At 42.8% G+C, this 21195-nt stretch overlaps 1 protein-coding gene across 1 annotated transcript; it reads right to left on the bottom strand.

The window, feature by feature from the left end:
• Window positions 1-5798: 5798 nt before the first annotated feature.
• Window positions 5799-17960, bottom strand: REEP2 (receptor accessory protein 2). The gene is made up of 9 exons (XM_086470888.1): window positions 17929-17960; window positions 17535-17607; window positions 12241-12317; window positions 11042-11110; window positions 10687-10807; window positions 10009-10122; window positions 9492-9639; window positions 9040-9197; window positions 5799-5893 (listed from the first exon to the last, which is right to left on the bottom strand). Exons 1-9 carry the CDS (start codon window positions 17958-17960, stop codon window positions 5819-5821), a joined length of 867 nt encoding a protein of 288 aa, XP_086327014.1. The 3' UTR covers window positions 5799-5818.
• Between the last annotated feature and the right edge of the window lie 3235 nt (window positions 17961-21195).

The following is a 21195-nucleotide window of genomic DNA, read 5'->3' as shown; positions in this document are numbered from 1 at the left end:
GCATTTCTACTGCTGTCACAAATCTTTTAGATGGTCTCAGACAGTTATATATTACAAATGACTTGAACTCTTGCGCCTTTAGAGTCCCTCACTTTTGCAGGCTTCCCCCAAATGTTACTTCTATAATTATTTGGCTACATGCAGACAGAATGCTCTTGTCCAAAGCGTCTGCAGCAAGAACATTTCAGCCAGAACCCACTGCAAGAAAAGTGAAATATATCAAACTATGCTATTGGCAATAGATGCTCGGATTTCACCTGGGAATCCAGCCTTAGGCCTCGTACAAGTCACTGTGTGATTCTAGGTCGTAGGATTAAATAACAGAAAAAGGCTAAATTTCAGCTCTAAAAGACAGTCTTTTTCATGTCTCCACAGTCAGCAAAATGGAAGTAGTCCTTTGCTTAATAAGAGAACAAGTAAGAAACGTAACTGGGTCATGAAAATGACAAGAGCTAAGAAATATGGCAAGGAAGTAATGGTTTGCTTTCAAGGGGTTTATGGAAAGGTTTTAGGCAAGCAGCAACAGAGACCTAGATTTACCTGCAAAATTGCAGAAAAAGACTGACAATTTGCCACTGTTTCTTTTCACTTCATATTATTTTGATTCCAATTCTCATCAGAAATAGAGCACTGGCAAGTCTGACATTGAATTTTGAGGTTCTACAGATAGCTGTGTACACAAGCATAGCAAAGTCCAGCATTTGGTTCATCCAAAAATGTAGGCTTTAGGGTAGGGCGGGGGGTGTGTGTGTGTGTGTGTGTGTGCGTGTGCAATTTCCCAGATGAATGTATGCTCTGGAGCTCTCTGCTGGTTCTTCCCCAACATAACACATCTGCTACAAAGAGATGCAGATATTCATCAGGTCCTCCCTGCTGATGAGCTACCTGCTGAGGTAAAATTCAAACTTTATTGATCTGAAGTGATGAAAGGTTCAAGAATCTCAATGCATGTAGCTCAAGCCCAGCTTCAAAAGGTAAGACACAGACAGAGGTGCTGTAAGAGAGAAATCAGTCTCTAATCTTTCGAGCAGAGAGTTTAAGTATTGCTTGCGGATCAGAAAGTCAGCAGTATTTCCTGGACCACTCTGTACCACACAGAGCCCATTTTCCACTCTAATTCTATCTCACAAGACAGGTTCTTAGTTGCTATGCAGGTTTATTGTCTTAATTTACTGTTCAAACCAATTGTTCTCACAAGTTACTTTGCACACCTTTTAAGATCTTTTCTGAAGCCTCTAGCCTTCTTAATAATACCTATAAATAACATAAGACCGAATTATGTTTATAGTGTCTTGCAATAGTGCCAAATTTCAGACAAAAGGTGAGCAGGAATCCTTCCTCCTCAGTAACACTAAAGCACACCCCCACAGCATATGCATTTCTGCACATACCAGCTCTTAAACATTAAATTCAGTAGGCTCCAGACCACAAACAGTACACAGGAGCTCCTCGGCAACAGCCTCTAGGTGGCCCTGCTTGAGCAGGGAGGTTGAATCAGATGACCTCCAGACGTCCCTTCCAACTCCAATGCCTCTATGATTCCATGAGCTCATATAGCTTCAGAATACTTTGTGGTTTTCCATGTATCTGACTTTACAGGGCAACTCCAAAAGCAGCACAAGCTGCTTCAGCCACGTGGCACCTTACAAATTTGTAGTGGGAAAAGCAAGAAAAACTACAGTACTGACCAGTTAGACAGAGAGATACGATTCAGCATCTCCCCAGCAAGCAGTAGAGTCACGTGACAATACAGTGTCCCCATCAGAAAGAAGGATAAGAATACGGCTCAACTCAACAGCTGCTCTCAAGTATACAACAACACTTCACAGTTAACATGCAAGCCTCCTTGATACAATGCTATGCACACATCTGAGAACCAGCAGAGTATTTCTAAGTTATCCCACTTTCCTCCTAAGGCACTGTATTTCCTGCTCATCAAGATGGCAAAGAAAAAAAATCAATTTCTGGAAACTTGGGGTTCTCTACAAATCTTGATTTTCAAGGCAAAAATTACTTGTATAAAAAAGAAAGCCCAGGACTGCAAAAGGACAGTGAATGGAACTCAGTTCACTAAAAAAGGGGAAGGTGTAGCTTCCCCAGAACTAGCTTTGCAACTCTAAAAACACTAGCATCCCTCTCTCTAACACACCCTCTACCTACTAAGGAAGTTAATTTAGTCTAAACTAAATCAGTTTCCCCAGACTTGGAAACGTAAGGCTGCAGAATCAGAAACTCAATAAAGAACAGTAAGAAACTAAGATATTTAGTTGAAGTGCAAGGTTTAAAACCTGACAGTAGCCTCCCCTGTATTTTCCCGTTTCTTACCCACCATGGAGGATACTACCAAGCAAGAAAACATTTTCCCTTTTATGCAGCAAATCATTATGTTTCTCAGAAGGAAAACCACATTTCACTGTTTTCTTTTCCAACAGCAGAACGCTGACTCATAGTATTATAAAGCACGGAGGTACAACATTTTTTTCCAAAAGGCAGTCATGGCTTCACGTTGTATCTCATAGTACAGGTATTTCAGGACAATTTTTAGGCACACAAAGTTTGACACACAGGTACTATCCCCCCGCCTTTAGGTATCATTTTCTTTTACTGTGTTTCTCTCTGTGCCCAGGCGTATTAGGAAAGGGGTATAAATGCTTACTGAACACAATGGGATCTACTGTTATGTGAAGATTTAACCATTTGCTTAATTGCATAATGAAGCCCACAGATGATACTGAAGAGAAACTACATTCCAGCATTTCCTGCTGAAAACACTGAACAACAGCTGATAAAAGCATTTTATCAAAACAGCACAGTCAGCGTTCTCATTAACAAGAGCATTTCTATGCAAGACCATGCCATCCAATGCAGAACTATATCTAGAAACTCACTAAGAGATCACATGGGTGGTGGCAGATCTGCAGAGGCTTTGATCGAGCAGAGCACAATCTAGCAGCCACATTTGTACCGGAAGAAGAAAATAGTGTCCATGCTAAGACATTGTTCTTGCTCTGGGTAAGTTCTGCTCCTTGACATCATCAGCTTCGTAACGCACACTAGATAATAACCCCTGACTCTACTCCAGACTCTCACGAACAGAAGTCATTTAATTCCCCTATACAAAAGTCAGAGTAAGACTGACCCATACTCGCCCACAAGCTAATGACATCAAGCATCAATGCCAAGTAAAAGATACTTAGCACAGGACCTAGCTCAGGAACACAAAGGTAAATCCAAATGCCAAAACTGAGTCTTCAGAAATTCTTCCTGTGCTCCAAAGCAGTAGTAGTAACAGCGTTACTACAAATGAACTGATTTAGTGTTGTTTGTAGAGCTAGGACAAAGGTTAGACTCAATGACCTTGAAGGTCTCTTCCAACCGAAACTTTTCTATCATTCTAGAAAACATTCTGGAAAGTTACTGTATGAAAATCGAGTAATCCGAGACTATCACAACCCATGCACAAGGAAAGTGCATGAAGATCAGCATAAGGGGAGACTAACCAATCCTTGGCTCCCAAATCAAGTGCCTCACAATGATTGACATAAATAATTTGCTATGGAACTTTTTAGTTAAAGAAAAAAACATTTAAAGAAATGTGGTCATAGAGATACTTGGTATATGGAGAATAATGGTTCTATCTTGTTCAGTACAGTAAAACCTAGGAGAGCAACTCCCCACAACTGAATCTTCCACATAATCAGTAAAGATTTTTATCCCTTGTATGCAGAGAGGAATTTCCTTTGGAAACAGGAAGAATTCCTGCTTCAGGACACGCCTTTTCATCTACTAGTGAGACACATATACAATGTTTGCTAACAGACCAAAACAAACAAAATACTTGTTTTTTTTTGTGAAACTCAAAACTCTAAGCCAAATCAAGGATTTTCTACTGGCTTCTGGATAAGGCCTTGTGGATAACTTAGGACAAGCATTTCTGATAAGATGCAGGTTTCTGACATGGTCTGTCAAGAATTCAATTTTTAAAAGCTACAAATAAAAGTAAAACCAGCTTAATTGGTTTCCTAAAATAACTAGTCAATTCCTAACAATTTGCCACCAAGATAACAAGAAAAAAAAAATCAGTCCTAATCTTCAACTTCATAAACTTTTGAAGGGCTGTTCTTTAGGACAGAAATACTTGTGGAACGTTATTTGCAGATGTGCTACATTGTCAACAGCAAAATACTGGGCTCTGAAGAGTCCACCCTAATTTCAGAAATGTGACAGCAAAAGACATGGGCAAACACAAATGCCTGCACCTAGAGCTAAGAATGGTCTTCAGTAGGGAAGGGGAATCCAGGTTCCTTTGAGAACTAGTTTCAGTAAAGATTAAGACCATCAAGTATTCATTCAGACAACCATGTCTATAATGGTGCTCCCACATTATAGATCTCAACAGGAACCCTACTCATCTCGTAAATTCCCATTGACTCTGTCGGCATGTGTACAGGGGATCTCTCCTTAACAATGTTCAACAGATGAGAATCCTGTATGGCTCAGCATGATGCAAATTTTCTCTGCAGCACTGCAATTTCACTCCCACAATGCATATTGTACATTCAATGTAGTTCTGTCCCAAGTGTTACATATTGCTTGAGTCTCAGGACACTGATAAGCATGGCACATGGTCAGACAGAAAATTTGTGCAAGGGCTACAGTAGGATAAAGCAAGAGTATTGGTTAATCACAGTATTGTGCCCTACTCCCTGCTTTCTTTTTATCCCCCATAAATGGAATCTTGGCATTAGCGAAATTCATACATCAGATACTTATCAGTTCTCACGCCCTGAGGATTTGATCTCCTAAAGCTGAGAGATAAGGGCTTCTGAAATTCTCAAACATGCCCACAAACTATATTGAGCCAGATTTCCCCCCGTCATCTGTTAGAATGAAAGAATTTGTCCGTAGTAACAAACATCAGGATGACAAGGAGTTCGAGCACTGAACAGCAAGGCAACAGTCTCCCTGTCAGCTTTTCCCACTGCACAGGACTCGCCTCGCAGGAATCAAACTGAACTACTGAACCCGAAATAAAATTCAAGCAGCTTGAAACACAGCCAAAATCTTATGGACGCCCAACTTTCCTTCTCAATAGTTAACTCTTACAGATACCTGTATCTACTCCATCACATGTGCATATAACAGCACATTTTCTTCATTACTCAGTTTTTCAGTTACCTCCCTTCACCTTCCAGAAGAAATAAAATAAAACCCAATCTCTTCATCTTCCAGTACTAGTAATGGGAACCTAGCATGGTCCTCCCATGAACTAGTCTTTTATGTTCAAAAGCACTCAGCATACATCATTTCAGTCACCTTCTCAAAGGGGATGGACATGACAGGTATAGTCCATTCTTAAGGAGGATGAAGCATGGTGGGCACTTCTTAACAACATACAGCTGCAGAAGAATACCCAGAGCAAGACAAGACATTTTAGGGAGCCACCCACCCCTGTGGAACTCCAGTGTCTAATATTTTTCCAGCTTCCGTGCAACGGGATGTCTCTGACCCTAGTGAGTTCTTCCAGCAAAGATTCTCCCCAACTAGGGTTATACAGTGGGAATTCCAAAGCAACAGGCTATGTACAGACATATCAGCATTCCCTCCAATAGAGAGATGCAAAGGAGAAAATTCCCGAGGATGTGTATCCTCTACTCCATTTTCTGAATCCCAGCCTCCCCCTTGCCTTGGAATGAGCTCTACAAAGCAGTATCTGTTATGTACATGAATCTCAGCTCCCTTCCTTTGGGGAGTTTCCCTTCAAAAGCGACAGGCAAATCCTGGGACAGACACAGGTGCTGAGAAGGGGGAGGTCTCCTTAAGATGACTCGCCAGAAGCAAGAGAGGCTGCAGCTTTCTTCCTAGGGCGGGCTTTCACACTTCTTACTGGAACCTGAGGAGAAAGAAAAAAGAGGCATCTTAGGTTAGTTTAACACTTAAATGTCCAACAAAGATACAAGAATACAGAGTGAAAATGGGACAAGACATGACCCTATTCATGTCATCCATTGTTTCAGAAAGGCTTTTTAACCATTTGCTTTAGTTTTTGTTACTAAACGAATCACTCTGAGCATATGCATGCAACATTCACATCATGAGCCTCACCTCTGTGCCTGGGAAGATCATGGAACAGATCCTTGTAGAAGCTATGCTAAGGCACATGGAGGACAGGGAGGTGACTTGGGACAGCCAGCGTGGCTTCACCGGGACAAGTCCTGCCTGACCAACCTAGTGGCTTTCTACGATGAAGTGACTACATCAGTGGACAAAGGAAGAGCTATGGATGCCGTCTACCCGGAATTCTGTAAGGCCTTTGGCACGGTCCCCCACAACATCCTTCTCTCTAAATTGGAGAGATATGGGTTCAATGGGTGGACTGTTCAGTGGACAAGGAATTGGTTGGATAGCCACATCTAGAGGGTATTGGTCAACGGCTCCATGTCCAGATAGAAACTAGTGATGAGAGGTGTCCTTCAGGGGTCTGTACTGGGACCAGTGCTCTTTAATATCTTCATCAATGACACAGACGGAGGGACTATGTGCACCCTCAGCAAGTTTGCAGATGACAGCAAAGAGTGGTGTAGCTGACACTCCTGAGGGATGGCGGGATGCCATCCAGAGGGACCTGGACAGACTTGAGAAGTGGCCCATGTGAACCCCTTGAGGTTCAACAAGACCAAGCGCAAAGTTCTCCACCTGGGTTGGGGCAACCCCCGCGATCAGTACAGGCTGGGGGATGAAGGGGTTGAGAGCAGCCCTGCCAAGAAGGGCTTGGGGGTACTGGTAGATGAAAAGATGGACATGAACAGGCACTGTGCGCTTGCAGCCCAGAAGGCAAACCATATCCTGAGCTGCATCAAAAGCAGTGCGGCCAGCAGATTGAGGGAGGGGATTCTGCCCCTCTGCTTCACTCTGGTGAGACCCCACCTGCAGTGCTGCATCCAGCTCTGGAGCCCTCCACACAAGAAAGACATGGAGTTGTTGGAGCGGGTCCAGAGGCCACAAGGATGCTCAGGGGGCTGGAGCACCTTCCCTGTGAGGACAGGCTGAGAGAGTTGGGGTTGCTCAGACTGGAGAAGGGAAGGCTCTGGGGAGACCTTATAGCGGCCTTCCAGTGCTTAAAGGGGGCCTATAAGAAAGATGGGTGCAACCTTTTTAGTAAGGCCTCCAGTGACAGGACAAGGAGTAATGGCTTTAAACTAAACAAGGGCAGATTTAGGCTAGATATAAGGAAGACATTTTTTGCAATGAAGGTAGTAAAACACTGGCACAGGTTGCCCAGAGAGGCTCTGAGCAAGTTGATCCAGCTAACGACATCCCTGTTCACTGCAGGGGGTTTGAACTAGATGACCTCTAACCTTCCAACGCAAACTATGCTATGACTCTGTGACATAAAATTTCACTGCTATAGCTCTTCTGCTTCTTGACTGCCATCCCAATGTTCTCTGAAAGATGTAGAAACATCTCAAACTAGTTTGCACACTTCACTCCAGTGTCTTTCATTCTAGATACAGGCAACAAGAGTGCATTTATGATCTATGATGCATTCAGCCCTTCCAAGCAATCTCAGAGATTCTCAGTCAAAGACCTACAATTCCTACATCCGAACCAAAGATCCAAACAGACTGAGCATAAAACCCAATATGCCTGCGAAGGGCTTTATTGGAATTTCTGTATTTACAATAAGCAGATAGAAAAGTTATTACTGCCTTTTCACAGTTTCACTTTAAAAATTAGGAAGCTTAGAATCAAATTTTGTTCCTCTTGTTTCCCTGCTCCTGCCTAATATGCTAGAGAAGAAAGCAGAGGGGTCAACTCAGAAGTAAGCCTTGTGAATTTAAAAAAGATCCAGGCTGATTTTAAATGCATCTTTAGACATACATGTCCATCCTTGGAGATATTCAAAAGCCATCTGGACATGGTCCTGGGCAACCAGCTCTAGATGGCCTTGCTTGAGCAGTGGGGTTGGACCAGATGATCTCCAGAGGTCCCTCCAGCCTCAACTATTCTGTAATTCTGTAGAAAGAGTACTTAATCATGTGCAAAGGTGTTCTGTACACTGTAAAATCAGGTTAACAGTATGACTTAAAATGACGCTCTAAGCAATTACTTTCCTCCAAATTAATATTTAGCCTGAAAAGCTCAACAACGTAAACCAGTCACGCAGCACTCTTTATCTTAAATAAAATAAAAATTAAAATTAGGAGTCCAAGTTGAATCAAGTAAATAGGACCCAAACTTCACAAAAAGGGAGAAGCGTTTTATCACGTATAAATCAAACCACGAGAAAAGTTCAAATACGAGTCAAAACCTGGAAAGCAACACCTCAAAAAACATATTCTACAAAACACAGCAACAGCTGAAAAAAAAAAAGATTGTTAAGGTAAAATGGATCTTGCATTTATTTTCATATACCCTTTGTTTTAATAATAAGAACACAGGCCACTCATGTCCCATCTGAATGGCTGTAAATATCTGGGATCATCAGATGGACATATGGAAGGGACAGCTCAACAATGACTATTTACCCAAAATTCAAGACAAAACCCTGGGGTAGCAGGGGGATGGGGAATGGTGCGGAGGGGGAAATTACATTTTCCCCGTATCCAATATGCAGAACTCCAGGAAGGCCTAAGAAGGTACACAACTGCTGCATTTCAGATGAGGAGAAAGTTGCTCTCTCAGGGATAAATATCACAGTGGTATTATATATTCAGACTGCAACAGACAGAAGAGAGGATATAGGCAACAAAACGTTAAAAATATCTAATGCCCCAGCCTTCAACAAAAAACCTGAATGAAAGCAAAGCTGAGTCTTGGCTTATGTCTGAGGCTTACAGGCACGATAAAAATACAAAACCTAGAGACTAGTATAGCAAGTAGATGGGAAGTCCTATGATGTAGGACTCAACTAGCAAAGACTTAGTCCAACAAAGCTTATAAACAACTTTTAAATGCACCGAGACTAAGAAGCCAGAGCCTTCCAACGAATCTCACGAATCATTGTCTGTGCTGGAAATAATTTACACAGCAACTCACCTCAGCTTTCATTGTCTTCTTAGGATTTTTGAGACTCTGTGTACGTTTAGGAAGTTTGTCTCCTGCATCTTCATCTGATGGGTCTGTTCTAGTCTCCGATGGGGTTCCATTAGACCTCTGTGCCACACTGCTCTCCTCTCCTGAGGAGTAACAGGAAGCTAAGGAGTAACAGAGAAAGTTTTAGCAAACAACTTTGAAAAATCACATGAAGTCTAAAATGACCCATCCTGAAGGATCACGTGAAAGGGAGATGTCAACAATCCTTAAGAATAATAACCTAAAAAGTACACAGATATGTTGGTAGATGGGAAGACAGCGCAACTTCTCCCACATAATTTGGAATCTTGTAGGGCTTCTGAGACCCGACGCATGAAAAGTCCAGAGAACCCCTCCTCCCCTCCTGGCTCACCATATGAGGCCTCATCCAATGGCTCAGCAGATCTGTTCTGTACCTGAATCCTCAATGGTTTCAAGAAGACTCCCACCAGGGGGATGCAGCTGTGGCTCATGGCTTCGCATATGCACAGTATCTTCATCCCGGATCAGAGTGAGATCCTGCATGCTGAAACTTCGCAGCTTCTCAGACAGAACTCCCTGGCCCTAAGAGGACATAAAAATTAGCGTCAAGGGCACTTTGCCTTCACCAAGATCACGTCACATGGGATCATTCAGAAGAAGAGGAAAGAAGCCCTATTCCCCACTAGGGTAGTCTCAAAAAACAGAGAAGGGAAAAGGAAAAAGATGCTCCCAAGACCAAGAGGGAAGAGGTTAGAGCAAATTCCATTCCACTCTCCCTCCACTTTGCATAAGTCAAAGGATGGGATTAACTGCAAGGCAAACTAGAGGAAAGGAAAGATAGATTGGTGTCAACAAGTACCAGCATCCCTAACAGACCCATAGCACTAATTGCTGGCACACAAAACTAAACTGCTGGGGAATTCCTGAACACTACAGGAGGTGTTGCATTACCTTTGCAGCTGCAGTAACTGCTGCGTTGGCAGCAAGGTTTAACCCTCTCTTGCCAACTCGCATCATGGTTTCATAGCTCCTGTCACGAGCCTGAGTAATGTATTCATCAATTTCCTAGGAAGGCAATGTGGAACATGGCATTTAGCTCCTCATTACAAACATGATCAAAGTCTCCCCACCATCACCCTTAAAAACCCAAAGCTCACCTGGACACTTTTCTCCATGCTACAAGCATCAGCTGTCATTGATCACGTAACTGCAGTTTCTCTGCTACTTACAGAAAGCTTGCAAATGCAACTTCTACTTCAAGTATGCTATTTCCAAATTGTAACAACTGAAACAAAACAGTTGCTTATACTGACAATGTGAAAAAACAGCATGGCTACAGAACATGCTGTTCCTATCCTGATTCAAAGAGCTTAACTACTGACAGTGACTACAAGGGCTCATGACACTGGGTTAGCCAAACATGCTTTCTAAGCATTAGGCAAACTACTGGCTACATTACAATCTTCAGTAAGCTGCAGTATCACATCATTGTCAGAGACAGAATCATTCTACATCCACTAATGTCAGCACAAGCATGATTCACACATTTCAGTTTTTATTGTGGAATAACTGAATCAGAAGTCAGTCAGCTCCCAGACAGGTCAGTATCTTCTAACAACAAGCAAGTACCTTCTCCTTATTGGAGAGCGTTGGGTGCACAAACTTCCTGTAGAGGACACTGGAGCCCTTGGTGTAAGGGGAGAGCAGCCAAATCACAAATGCGATTTTCAGCTCGAAATAAAAGGGAAACCTGAGAGAAAGAGGGAAGAAAAAAAAAGGGGGGGGGGGGGGGGGGGGGGGGAAGAGAGAGAGAGAGATTGAGAGAGAGAAAAAGATGGAGAACTGGAATCAAGATCAGCAGAGACAGATGAGGGTAACTGGTAGAGAGCAGCATAGGCAGAAAGGTAAGCTAAAGGCTCAGAAACAAAAGAACTGATGTATCAGATCAGAATAGCAGAACCCTCTTTGGAATCCTAGAACATACCTTCTTCGAGTCTCATTTAGTCTTTCATCCATAGCCATGAAAACTCCATAAACAGGGCATCTCTCAGCCCTGCAAACACACCAAATTACAATCTGATAGCTACTCTCATCATTCTGAAGTTTGTTCAGAGAGAACCCACTGGATGTTAATATTACATTAGTTTCCCTCTCTTCTTCCAAAGTTTTCAACTACGTATCTCAATAAATTTCAAGCTCCTGCTAAGGCTGATGGCTCAGTTTCTGAAACTTTCAGTATGTACTTCTCATGTAAGATATAAAAGGAGGGTCAATGTAAATGAAAAAAAGCAGGCAGCATGTAAGTCTTCTGTCTCTAACCCTTACCCAATAAAGTCTCTAGGAAGATACAGCAGCAAAACCAAGTGAATGCAAACTTTCTACTGTCTCTGTTAGTAGTAAGAGACTTCTGTTTTCAGTGGCTCGTTTTAAGTCCGTGAACAAGCCAAAGCTCGTGTACTTTTTAGATCTTTGTCTGCTTTTCAAAGTTTATGCAGGAAGAGGCAAAACTGCTGAGCACTTCTGTAAGGCATGTGTAGCCATTTCATGTTTCTTTAAAAGATGCAACTCTTGACTAGTATTCTTTCAGAGATGTATGCGAAGCTCAAACACTAAAGCAATGAAGAAACTGAAGATATCCTCTTCCAAATGTTCAGATGAAGACATGCAACGATGATTTGTCATTTTTGAAGGCCTCTGTATTGCCAAGCATGGCACACAGCATTGAAAGGATTAAGAACCTGCTTCCCCCAACTCTGCTCCACCTCACCCTCACTAGTGGAAGAGAATTCCATCATGCAAAACACCACTCAGAGCACAGACATGCATCTGATTTGCTCCTCCACACAACAGGATGGCAAAGCAAAACAGGTCCTTCTACCATCTTTTTTTTTAAGTGTCTTTCAGACAATCCTTTCTCAAACTTTACCAGTTCACATTAACAGCTTCTCAAAAGTATTTTGTTATGAATGGATGAAGATCCTCTTACAGATACTGTGTATTTATCTTAACTGTTTCCAAGTGTAGGAGATGAAACAGGCAAGATGGCAGCTACTAGCCACAGTATCTAGAAACCCGCAGGCTCTTCATAGGGACTGAAAACTCCTAAAAGGAGCGACACTTTATTCTTAGCAACCTAACATTACTCTTCTTTAAAAACAAACAAAAAACCAGACAGGAACTCACCAAGAAAGAACAATGTCTGTGAGTGTTTCTGCAGTGGTGAAAAAGGCAAACACAATCCAGTACATCATCCACTTCACCTGCAAAAGAGCAGTCACTCAATAGACATCCATTAGAACCCAGAAAAAGGCAAAATGTCTTCTCAGTAAAAATGACTCATCCCCACAGTAAGACGAATTCAACGACAAGAAAGCATATATAATCAGTAATGGAGAGGGTCACATACCAAATGGTACATTATAGTGTGGGAAAACATGTAGGATTAAGGTGCTCTAAATAGATAAACGCATACAGATACATTGACGAATGCAAGCCCTGTAGCAATATCATGATGCAATAGTGTTAAAAGTCCCAAATAAGCTATCTAAAGAGAGTAAGGAGTTCACTTTAAGAAGTTATAGTCTTTCATATGTCATGATTATTGTAATAAGTAGATACATACACATATGCAAAGTTTAGTTTCATCTGTAGCCCTGTATTTTCTTGCTTTAAGGTTTCTTCTTGCAAAGGAAAAAAAAAAAACAACCCCAAACCAACAGACACAGTATTTTGCTTTAACTCATTAATAAGCATTCTTTGCCTTAATCATTATTCCCAGAAATTACACAAGTATTTCTCTTTTCTTTTTAAATAAAAGCTTAGTAAAAGAAGAAAGCAAAGAACACGCTGCATCAACCTTATCTTGTTGAAGGTCTTGAGTATAGTTTACAAAGCGTACTTTGTTCTATTACAGCACACTTGTATGCCTATCATCTATCTCCCTACTTTCTCACACCTTTCTCTGGAGCAGCAGGTATTTCTTTCAAAGCAAATATAAAATAGTTCCCCCCCTAACACACACACGCTCACAACTCTGCTGTTTTAGTAACAAATCTCTCAGCTACAGGCCAATTATTCCTAAAGAAAGATCGGCTGAATCATAAAAGCTGCTACCCAAAAATTGCCAATAGCTGAAGAGTCAATGACTTGTAAGGGAAATTGCCAGTTTTCTATGCTGTTAAGAAGTAAAAATAAATGTAAGTAGTGGATAAATGGAAAGAAGAGATCACTTTTGCTAAAAGGAACTTAACACTCAGTGTGATCAAGAATGGGAAAGAACTAAACTGAATCAAGGAAATCCCATATATTAAATCCATACAATCCATATATTAAAATTACATGAACAGTTTAGTGACAGTTTTCATTACAGCAAATGAAGTTATAAAAGCAGGTATTTCCCCAAACTTGGATGTGTTGGAAAATTTGGTGATCTGTTCTTGAAAGACCTTCCAAAACTTTCTAAAAAAGCCAACAAAATTATGCTGCCTCCAATCCCTCGACCACAGTGGACAGTTTTGAAGACAGTGGTTAGTAGCCTAAATTGTTTCCACTTTATCCTGCAACTTTTTCACAACAGAAAGTAGCAAAACTTGTATTTTATGGTGCTCTCCTGCCCTTTTTTTTTTTTCCCTTGTATCATCAGTTTGGACAGGACCAGGTGTAATTCACTTGACTTCTAAAGCAACTCTATGAAACGAATGGTTAACTCTTCAATGCAGCAACATAAATCAGCTCTTGTATGAAAAAGTGTGTGAACAACGACAAGTCAAAGGTGGCAAAAAGGGATCCCAATGGGCGAGAGATTTCAAAGAAGCTACATATCAATAAATCTTACTTCAATATTAGGCAAAATGAAGGCAGTAACAATAAAAGCAATTAGCAGATACACAGAAATATATATATATATAAAAAATAATGAGGAATATTTTTTTTTTCCAGAAAAAAAAATAATCTCACAAATGTAGCACAATTCTTAGAAGGTTTCCATAAGCTCTTGCTATAGTGCTTCCCTTACTGGCAGGGTATATGGAGTTTCTGAAGAGTTTCTAACAGGCCTAAATAAACACTCAAAGGACTCTTAAGGATTAACAACTGGTTAAAAAAGTGAAACAAAGGATAAAAATAAATGGCCATTTTTCACAATGTGGAAAGTTACCAGTGGAATCCCACAGGAATCAGTGTTGAGATCTGTGCTGCTCATCTTCACGAAAGATCTGGAAAAGGTTGTGAATAATAAGATGACAAATGCACAAAAGATACTTTTCCATCCAGGAGATTAGGTATGAGTTGATTAAAGAATTCAGAAAGGGATCTATACTGATTGATCTCCAGTTGACATTTTGTCACTAAATGCCATTAAATATAAAGTAATCAACTTACAGTATCTGCTTTTTCTTAGTGAAAACTATTGTGGTTACATAAATTAGCTCATGCTACTCAGGAGCGGTCACTGCAGACAGCCTGATGAAACCATAAGCTCATTAGCCTTTCTCATTCTGCTAACAGAATGCTCAGGAGTATTAGAAGGGGAACTAAGAACAGAAAACATTGCTTTGTTACCATTTGAACAAACTCCATGTTCACATCTTTGATACTGCACACAGGTCTCTTGCCCCCTGTCTCCTCCTGCCACCCTTCACCCTATGCTCTACAGCCGAAGACAAAAAGAAATCTAACTCTTAAATAAACTAGAAGGATCCAACTTCTAGAAGTCTCTGAAGTGCAGATGACCAGAAACCAGAAGAGCAGAAAGCAGAGAGGAAGAATTGCTCATTTTTTTTTCTTATGACATTTGTAATCCATAGATTACAAATGCCTTCAAAAACCGAGGGTCAAACCAGGCTATTTTTTTTTCCAATCCATTAAAAAGGAGCCAGGTCTTTGCTGCTAAAGCTGATGACCACCAGCTTCAGCTAACTGCACATACATAGTCTCCCCAGCTTGCACCAAGAACCTAAATAAATTTAGTAAATGCAGAAGCATAATTGGAATGTAGATTTGCCCAAAGCTGAAGATGACACGTAACAAGAAAGAAAGTACTTTTACACAGTCTGAGCTACAAGAAGCTGTTACAGCTGCTCAAGAACTTACCATAAATGTATATCATGGTGGGGGAGAAGAGTAAGTTTGCACTGTACTCTGATGCCACTGATGGACTGCTTGTGGTAGCTTGGTCTGTGTCAACTCAACCTTCAATACATCACGCTCTCTAGCACAGATACACCTGTAAGATCTTTCTCCTCCACCAATACTGGTTCTTAAGCACTATGAACAAGCAGTAGTACATCGACACAGCTGGCTTTGAAAATGTGCAGCACAGCATTCAAGTTTTCCACTGACTTCTCAGACGAAGAATGGTTTGAACAGATATTCGCCTCCTTTCCTGTGTTTAACAAAATAGTTTTTTCCCTGTCTTACCACTTATGTTGAGAAGGAAGAAGCCCTCCAAAGGTAGGTGAATTAGGCAGATGGCAGTCCAACATCTAAATGATTACTTCTGATACAGTCTTCTCAAGAAGAAATAATTTTTATATAAGAACAGTTTTAGCAGTTCAAATGCATTTTCTTAAACCAACTCCAGTATTTTCACTGAAAATAAAATCCATAGAAAATTTACTGCTGCAGCCATCCAGAACCACCTACTTCAAGAAAAGTGCACCAACAAAGCACTAAACAAAACCCAAATAGGAATCCAATACTTTTTCACATCAGCCCTTGTGGGGCTTACACCAGGTGATTAGTTGATACTATTGTTAGGACAACTTTATGATACTCAAGTACTGCATCTCATTTCTTTTTCACCATCAGATTAGGGAAGTCTTACAGCAATTTAGGTAACATCTACCAAAAGAAAATCAGATCAATGCAATGTTTACATTCTGTAAGGAAACACAGCATTTATGTACCTCAACAGCTAACCTCCCCACAGAAAATAAGCAGGTGTTTACTGTAAAGAACGCCTACAAATCCAAAGGCTCCATATTTACCAGGTCTTTGAGCTCCACAACCAGCATGCTATAGGCTGTTTTAAAAAAATGAGTTGTTGGGGGTTTTTTCCCTTCAAGTTCTCAACAAGACAATATAAAACACTGAAATCTGTCTGTCTCAAAGTTAACACAGATTCTGTAACTGGAACGCAATCATTCTGTGACAGGCATGCACGAGCCAGAATAAAACTCCAGGTAAAAAACTATGCATTTCGTGCAACAAATGAAGGTCATAGGCAACTGGAAGGAAAGAAGAGAGGAAGGCCAGAGAAAACAACAGTAATACAACACTACTTCATACATAACTGCAAAAAGGACTATGAAGTCACAGAATCATAGAATTTTTCAAATAGCTTCTTGCATACTTTCTTTTCAAGTTTCTAATGTTACTACCAATAAACAAGGTTTAGTAAGGCTCATTGTATTTCTGACTATACCTCTACTCCTCACTCAAAGCGCTGTATCAGTTGTCAATGCCTCCTGAGCATTCATTTTTCAACTTCTCTGCTGAGACCAGTATTAAAAAAAAAAAAACAAAACCCAAACACCTCAGCCAGATGTCATGGTTTGTAAAGCTGTTCACTATGAGTGAGACTCTCACCTCTGCTAGCATCCCCTTCAAAATCCAGTGGGCTGAATTTTAAGTAAGTCTACACATAGGAAAAGTCTAGGCAATTCTAGAGGAATGAAGCAGCAGGAGACAAAAAAAAAAAAGGACTATATCCTGCAATACTAATTGTTGACGTGTCATTTTGTAAGGAGCAAACAGAGCCAGTCGGATAAAGTCTCAGACTGCACCACAAAGCAATATTGACAGATTATATCCTATTCACCCACGTTACCTCTCTTCTCCATCAGGCTGGTTGTTCCTTGCTCTAGACAAACATAATTCATCCCACCCATACATTGCTCTTGTCTCCACTGATAAACTTACAACAGCCCTTCCGTAAGATGACACATCACATCACATCACTAACAAGCATTTAGTGTTTTAAATACATCAACTGTAACAACGGTGGAGACAGAGACGAAGGAGGGAAAACAATTTCAGAAAGGAAGATGAAGTCCTGACCAACAAAAAACACCGATCAAAGCAAGGTTCACAGGAAGAGGCAAACCAAGCAAGATTACTCAGCCCCTCGGAAGAAAACAGAAGTAATACTGAAAAAGCAGTAAAAGGACAGCATAAGGATGACGTTAGAGGAAAGAGCTTGTCTTGGACTTTCAGATGCTTCCAGACTACGGTGCCCCCCCGCTTTCCCTCCCGAGAAACAGCCCGCGCTGACGGCACGAAACCTTCCCTTTCGGCGGGCGCCCGCCCGCCCTTCCTCGGGAACTTCTCCGGAGGCTGCCGGGGCCGCTGCTCCGCCGGCCTGGCTGGCCCGGCGCCCCGTGGGCCGGAGCCCTCGTCCGGGGGACAGGCTAGGGGCGTGCGGGGCAGCCGCGGGGGACAGGGCGGGCGCTGCGCGGGCACGACGGACCCGTACTCACGTATTCCTTCACGTTTTTCGTCTTCACGGCCTTGTAGGAGGAGTACGCGGGGTAGAGGGTGCCGAAGATCAGCCTGCGAGAAGCACAGACCCTCAGCGCCCCGCGGCGCCCCGCGCTGCCCGCCGCCGCGGGCACCTCCCGCCGGGACGCCGTCCCCCGCTCCCGCCCTAGCCGCGGCACCGCCCTTGGGCCGCCGGGCCGCGCCCGCCCGCCCGGACCCGCCGGTCCGCGGCCGCAGCGGCCCGCCCGAGGCGCAGGGCCCCGCGGGGCGGAACCGCTGCAGCCCCGCTCCGGGCGGCGGCCGCGGCCCCCGCGGCGCGTCGGGGCGCGCTTGCCGGGGAAGGGCCCTGCGCGGCAGCCTGCGCATCCCTCCGCCCCGGCCGCCTGCACTCACACCACGAGGCGGGAGATGATCCAGGAGACCATGGCGGCGCCGGGCAGGCTCGGGCGGTGGCTTGGGTGGCGGCGGAGGCTCTTAACGGGCAGGTCCCTGCAGCAAGCGCAGCCCCGCCCCAAGGACTCGGAGGGGAGGAGCCGGCGCGTCGGAGGGAGAGGCCGCCGCGGCCCGGCGCATCTCGCCCCACGCCGCTGCGGAGCCCTCGGCGCCTCGGGACCGCACCCCCGCGCAGAGGGGCGCCCGCCTCCGCGCTCGGCCGCGCCGCGGCGGAGCTCCCGCTAGAGCCCGAGGGGAGTGGTGCCCCGTCCGCGGGGAGAGGAGGTCGGGGACCTGCCGGGGGGCGGGTGGGGGTGGGGGTGGGCAGGAGCGTCACACGCGCAACGTTAAGAAAAGGAGCGAGGCGAAAGCGTTGAGTGAAGATCACGGACGTCTCGGCAGACGCAGTAACAGAGGCCGCGGGAGAAGCCATCTTCCGTAAAGATGCCTCTCGGGGCAGGTCAAGACAACCACGATTAAGTGCTGCAAACAAACAGATTAGTTAAAGTATAAAAGCGTGTCAAACTCCCACGGCTCCAAGCTTCACCCTAAAGTGGAGTAAAACAAAACCAAGTCGCCGATACGGAGGTCGGGGCTCTCCAGCCACAGGGAGGAAGGCTGTTGGGTGGAGTTCCCAGGATAATGCAGCGTTGCCCAATGCTCTTGTTCTTGGGAACTCCAGCCGAGAAGCCAAGCGTGGCTTGACTGCACAGACAAAGGGAAATATCCTTGTTGTGTCCTATGTTAAGCATACCCGAGTACCAGAAATTGTTACATTTTAACAACTCACGAAGGAATACTGTTAAGAGAATCCTCCTCAGCCAATGCCAGAGTTAATTAGAGGGCCTCTTTTGCGCCACCCTGCCCCCCCAGTAGCCTGTACGTACATTACAGTCAAGGGTTGCTTAATCCCAGCACACAGATCTCTGAATTGCCCATTACATAAGCTGGTTTTTAATTTAAAAAAAAAAAAAAAAAAAAAAAATTGCTAGAAAACTATTGTGGTTCTTCAGCTAACCAAAAAACCCCGAAAACAAAACCCTGAAGGAAGGCACTATGGCAAAGTCTCATTACTTGCCAAATAGCCTTTATGAAAAGGAAAGAGACCTGAGTCAGAGCAAAAACAAAGAGCTGCTAGCAAAGAATTTTTCTCATGAATGCATGAACTTCAGTATAATGAGCAGTGATGAAAAATACAAAACGTTAGCAACTTTCCATTACATGTAAGAGTTGAAAACACAAATGTCTCTACAGTGACAAAGAACATTTTGTCATAGTCTGCTTTTGGATATGAATGGCCACAAAATGATTGCATAAGGGACTGCACAATTTACACCACTGATGGCATAACTGACCTACAAATAGGATAAAAGGAATCTGCTCTCACACATCCAAGTAACACCAACATGCACATCCTTCATCAAAATAATTCTATTTCTAACTGCACCAGTTTCGTATCAGAGACAAGCTCAACAGCTCTGGTACTTGAATAATGTGTTCATACTCAGGTGTGTGAAAGATGCAAATAGAAGAGATAAAATTCAGAGACCTGGCAAGTACAACATATGAGGAGTGTGGGAGTGCTAAATAAGTGCAGCATGGGTAAGTGGCACCTAAATAAAATGTGCCTTAATGTTTTAAACTGTTTAATGTGCTGAGGAACAGTATGAAGATTTACAGTGCACTAGAAAAACAGTGTTAAGAACAGTATGAACATCAACATTAGTAGAGCAGGTGGTCTTGTAAATGTCTGAAGTGGCAGCTCATTGTTAAGTAGCATGTAGAGCAACTTCACAGAAGGTACTTTAATCTAGCAATTTATAGTTAGCAATAAGTAGCTCAATTTCTTTCCATATCATAAAGAAGAATGAGAAATTAATTCATTAACTTACCTTCCCACAAGGAGAAACTACTGGCACTGAAGGGCTATTTTTGGAACAAAAGCCAGCTGCAGGTCAAATTAAAATAGAATAGTTTATTAGTACTATTCTTTTTAAGTTACTAGTAATATTGTATAGTGCTGTGTAGTCAAGATCCTAAGACCTACCCAGGAAAGCAGTATGTCTATTGTTTTCAAATTAAGGCTGTGTATTTTTCTAGCAGATAGGCTACTGCTGAAATAACTCATGACAAATTTGTGTTCTACAAATTGTTAAAATAGGTGACCAAATATTTATCAATCTATTATGGCCTAAACAATAAGGCATGGGAATCAAACTAACTGCTCCTTGAGCAGAGCAGCTTAAGCAAAGCTACATTTAGAACAGTGCCAGGTCAGATCCAGAGATCCCGCTGAGGCTGAGGTTCAGGCAGAAGCTACTGTAATGAAGAGGAAGAGCAATTAGCCAGGGCTCAAGACACAAGAGTGCCTCTGGAAAAAATCAGCAGAATAAATAAGGGTCTTAGGAAGAAAGGTGAAGTGGAAGAATGCAATGGAAACACTCTCTCTGAAGCTTAAAGGTGGAGATTGTAATGGAAGAGTATTAAGCGCTGAAAGGGATAAGGAGAACACAGAAAAGCACGAGCTGACAGTGTAAACTGACATTGTGGGAGGTAAGACCCTAGAATTGGAAATTATTCTGAGAACGTTTCCCTCCTTTACCTCTTTTGCTTTGTGATTGAAAGCTGTTTAGTTAAAGGAGACCTTCCTAGGGGAAGTAGCTGTATTTTGTCATATCTAGCTCTTGAAAGTCACTTTACCATTTCCATATTAGCCTATATAAAGGCAGAGAGATAAAATAAGAGGCTCTTGTAAGGCGGGGGATGAGGGAAATAAAAGAAGCGTTCTGCCTGGGTATTTTTCATAAGCCTGGCGGAAGCATGCAGCTCTTTTCCAAAGGTTGAGATTAGGGACCCTAAAGTCACTGCCAATTAAGAGGAAATTAATCTGTGGGCCAATTTCAGATTCTGACATTCATTGGGAGAGAGGGACCACAAGCAGGTCTATACCTCCCAGATAGACAGGGGATAAGTCTGGGAAAACACTGAAGCTGACAATCAGAAGGTAAGATTACTTACCAGTAACCACAACCTGGAAGATGCACTGTCCACTGGTGCTTTCATGCTGTGCTTCACTCACATGCTGTGTGGCTCCACACTCCTTTTCCACCAAAGCAATACTTATAAGATATGCTTGATGCATGATTAAGTCACTAGCATGCGTCACACAGCTCAATCCATACCTCTTAACTGCAGAAGCTCCGAGAGCTTTCAAAGGGCTACCAGAAG

The sequence above is a fragment of the Leptosomus discolor genome, chromosome 10 (assembly GCF_034619465.1).
Source record: "Leptosomus discolor isolate bLepDis1 chromosome 10, bLepDis1.hap2, whole genome shotgun sequence".
NCBI lineage: Eukaryota > Metazoa > Chordata > Aves > Leptosomiformes > Leptosomidae > Leptosomus > Leptosomus discolor.
This window is presented reverse-complemented; position numbering and strand designations above follow the sequence as displayed.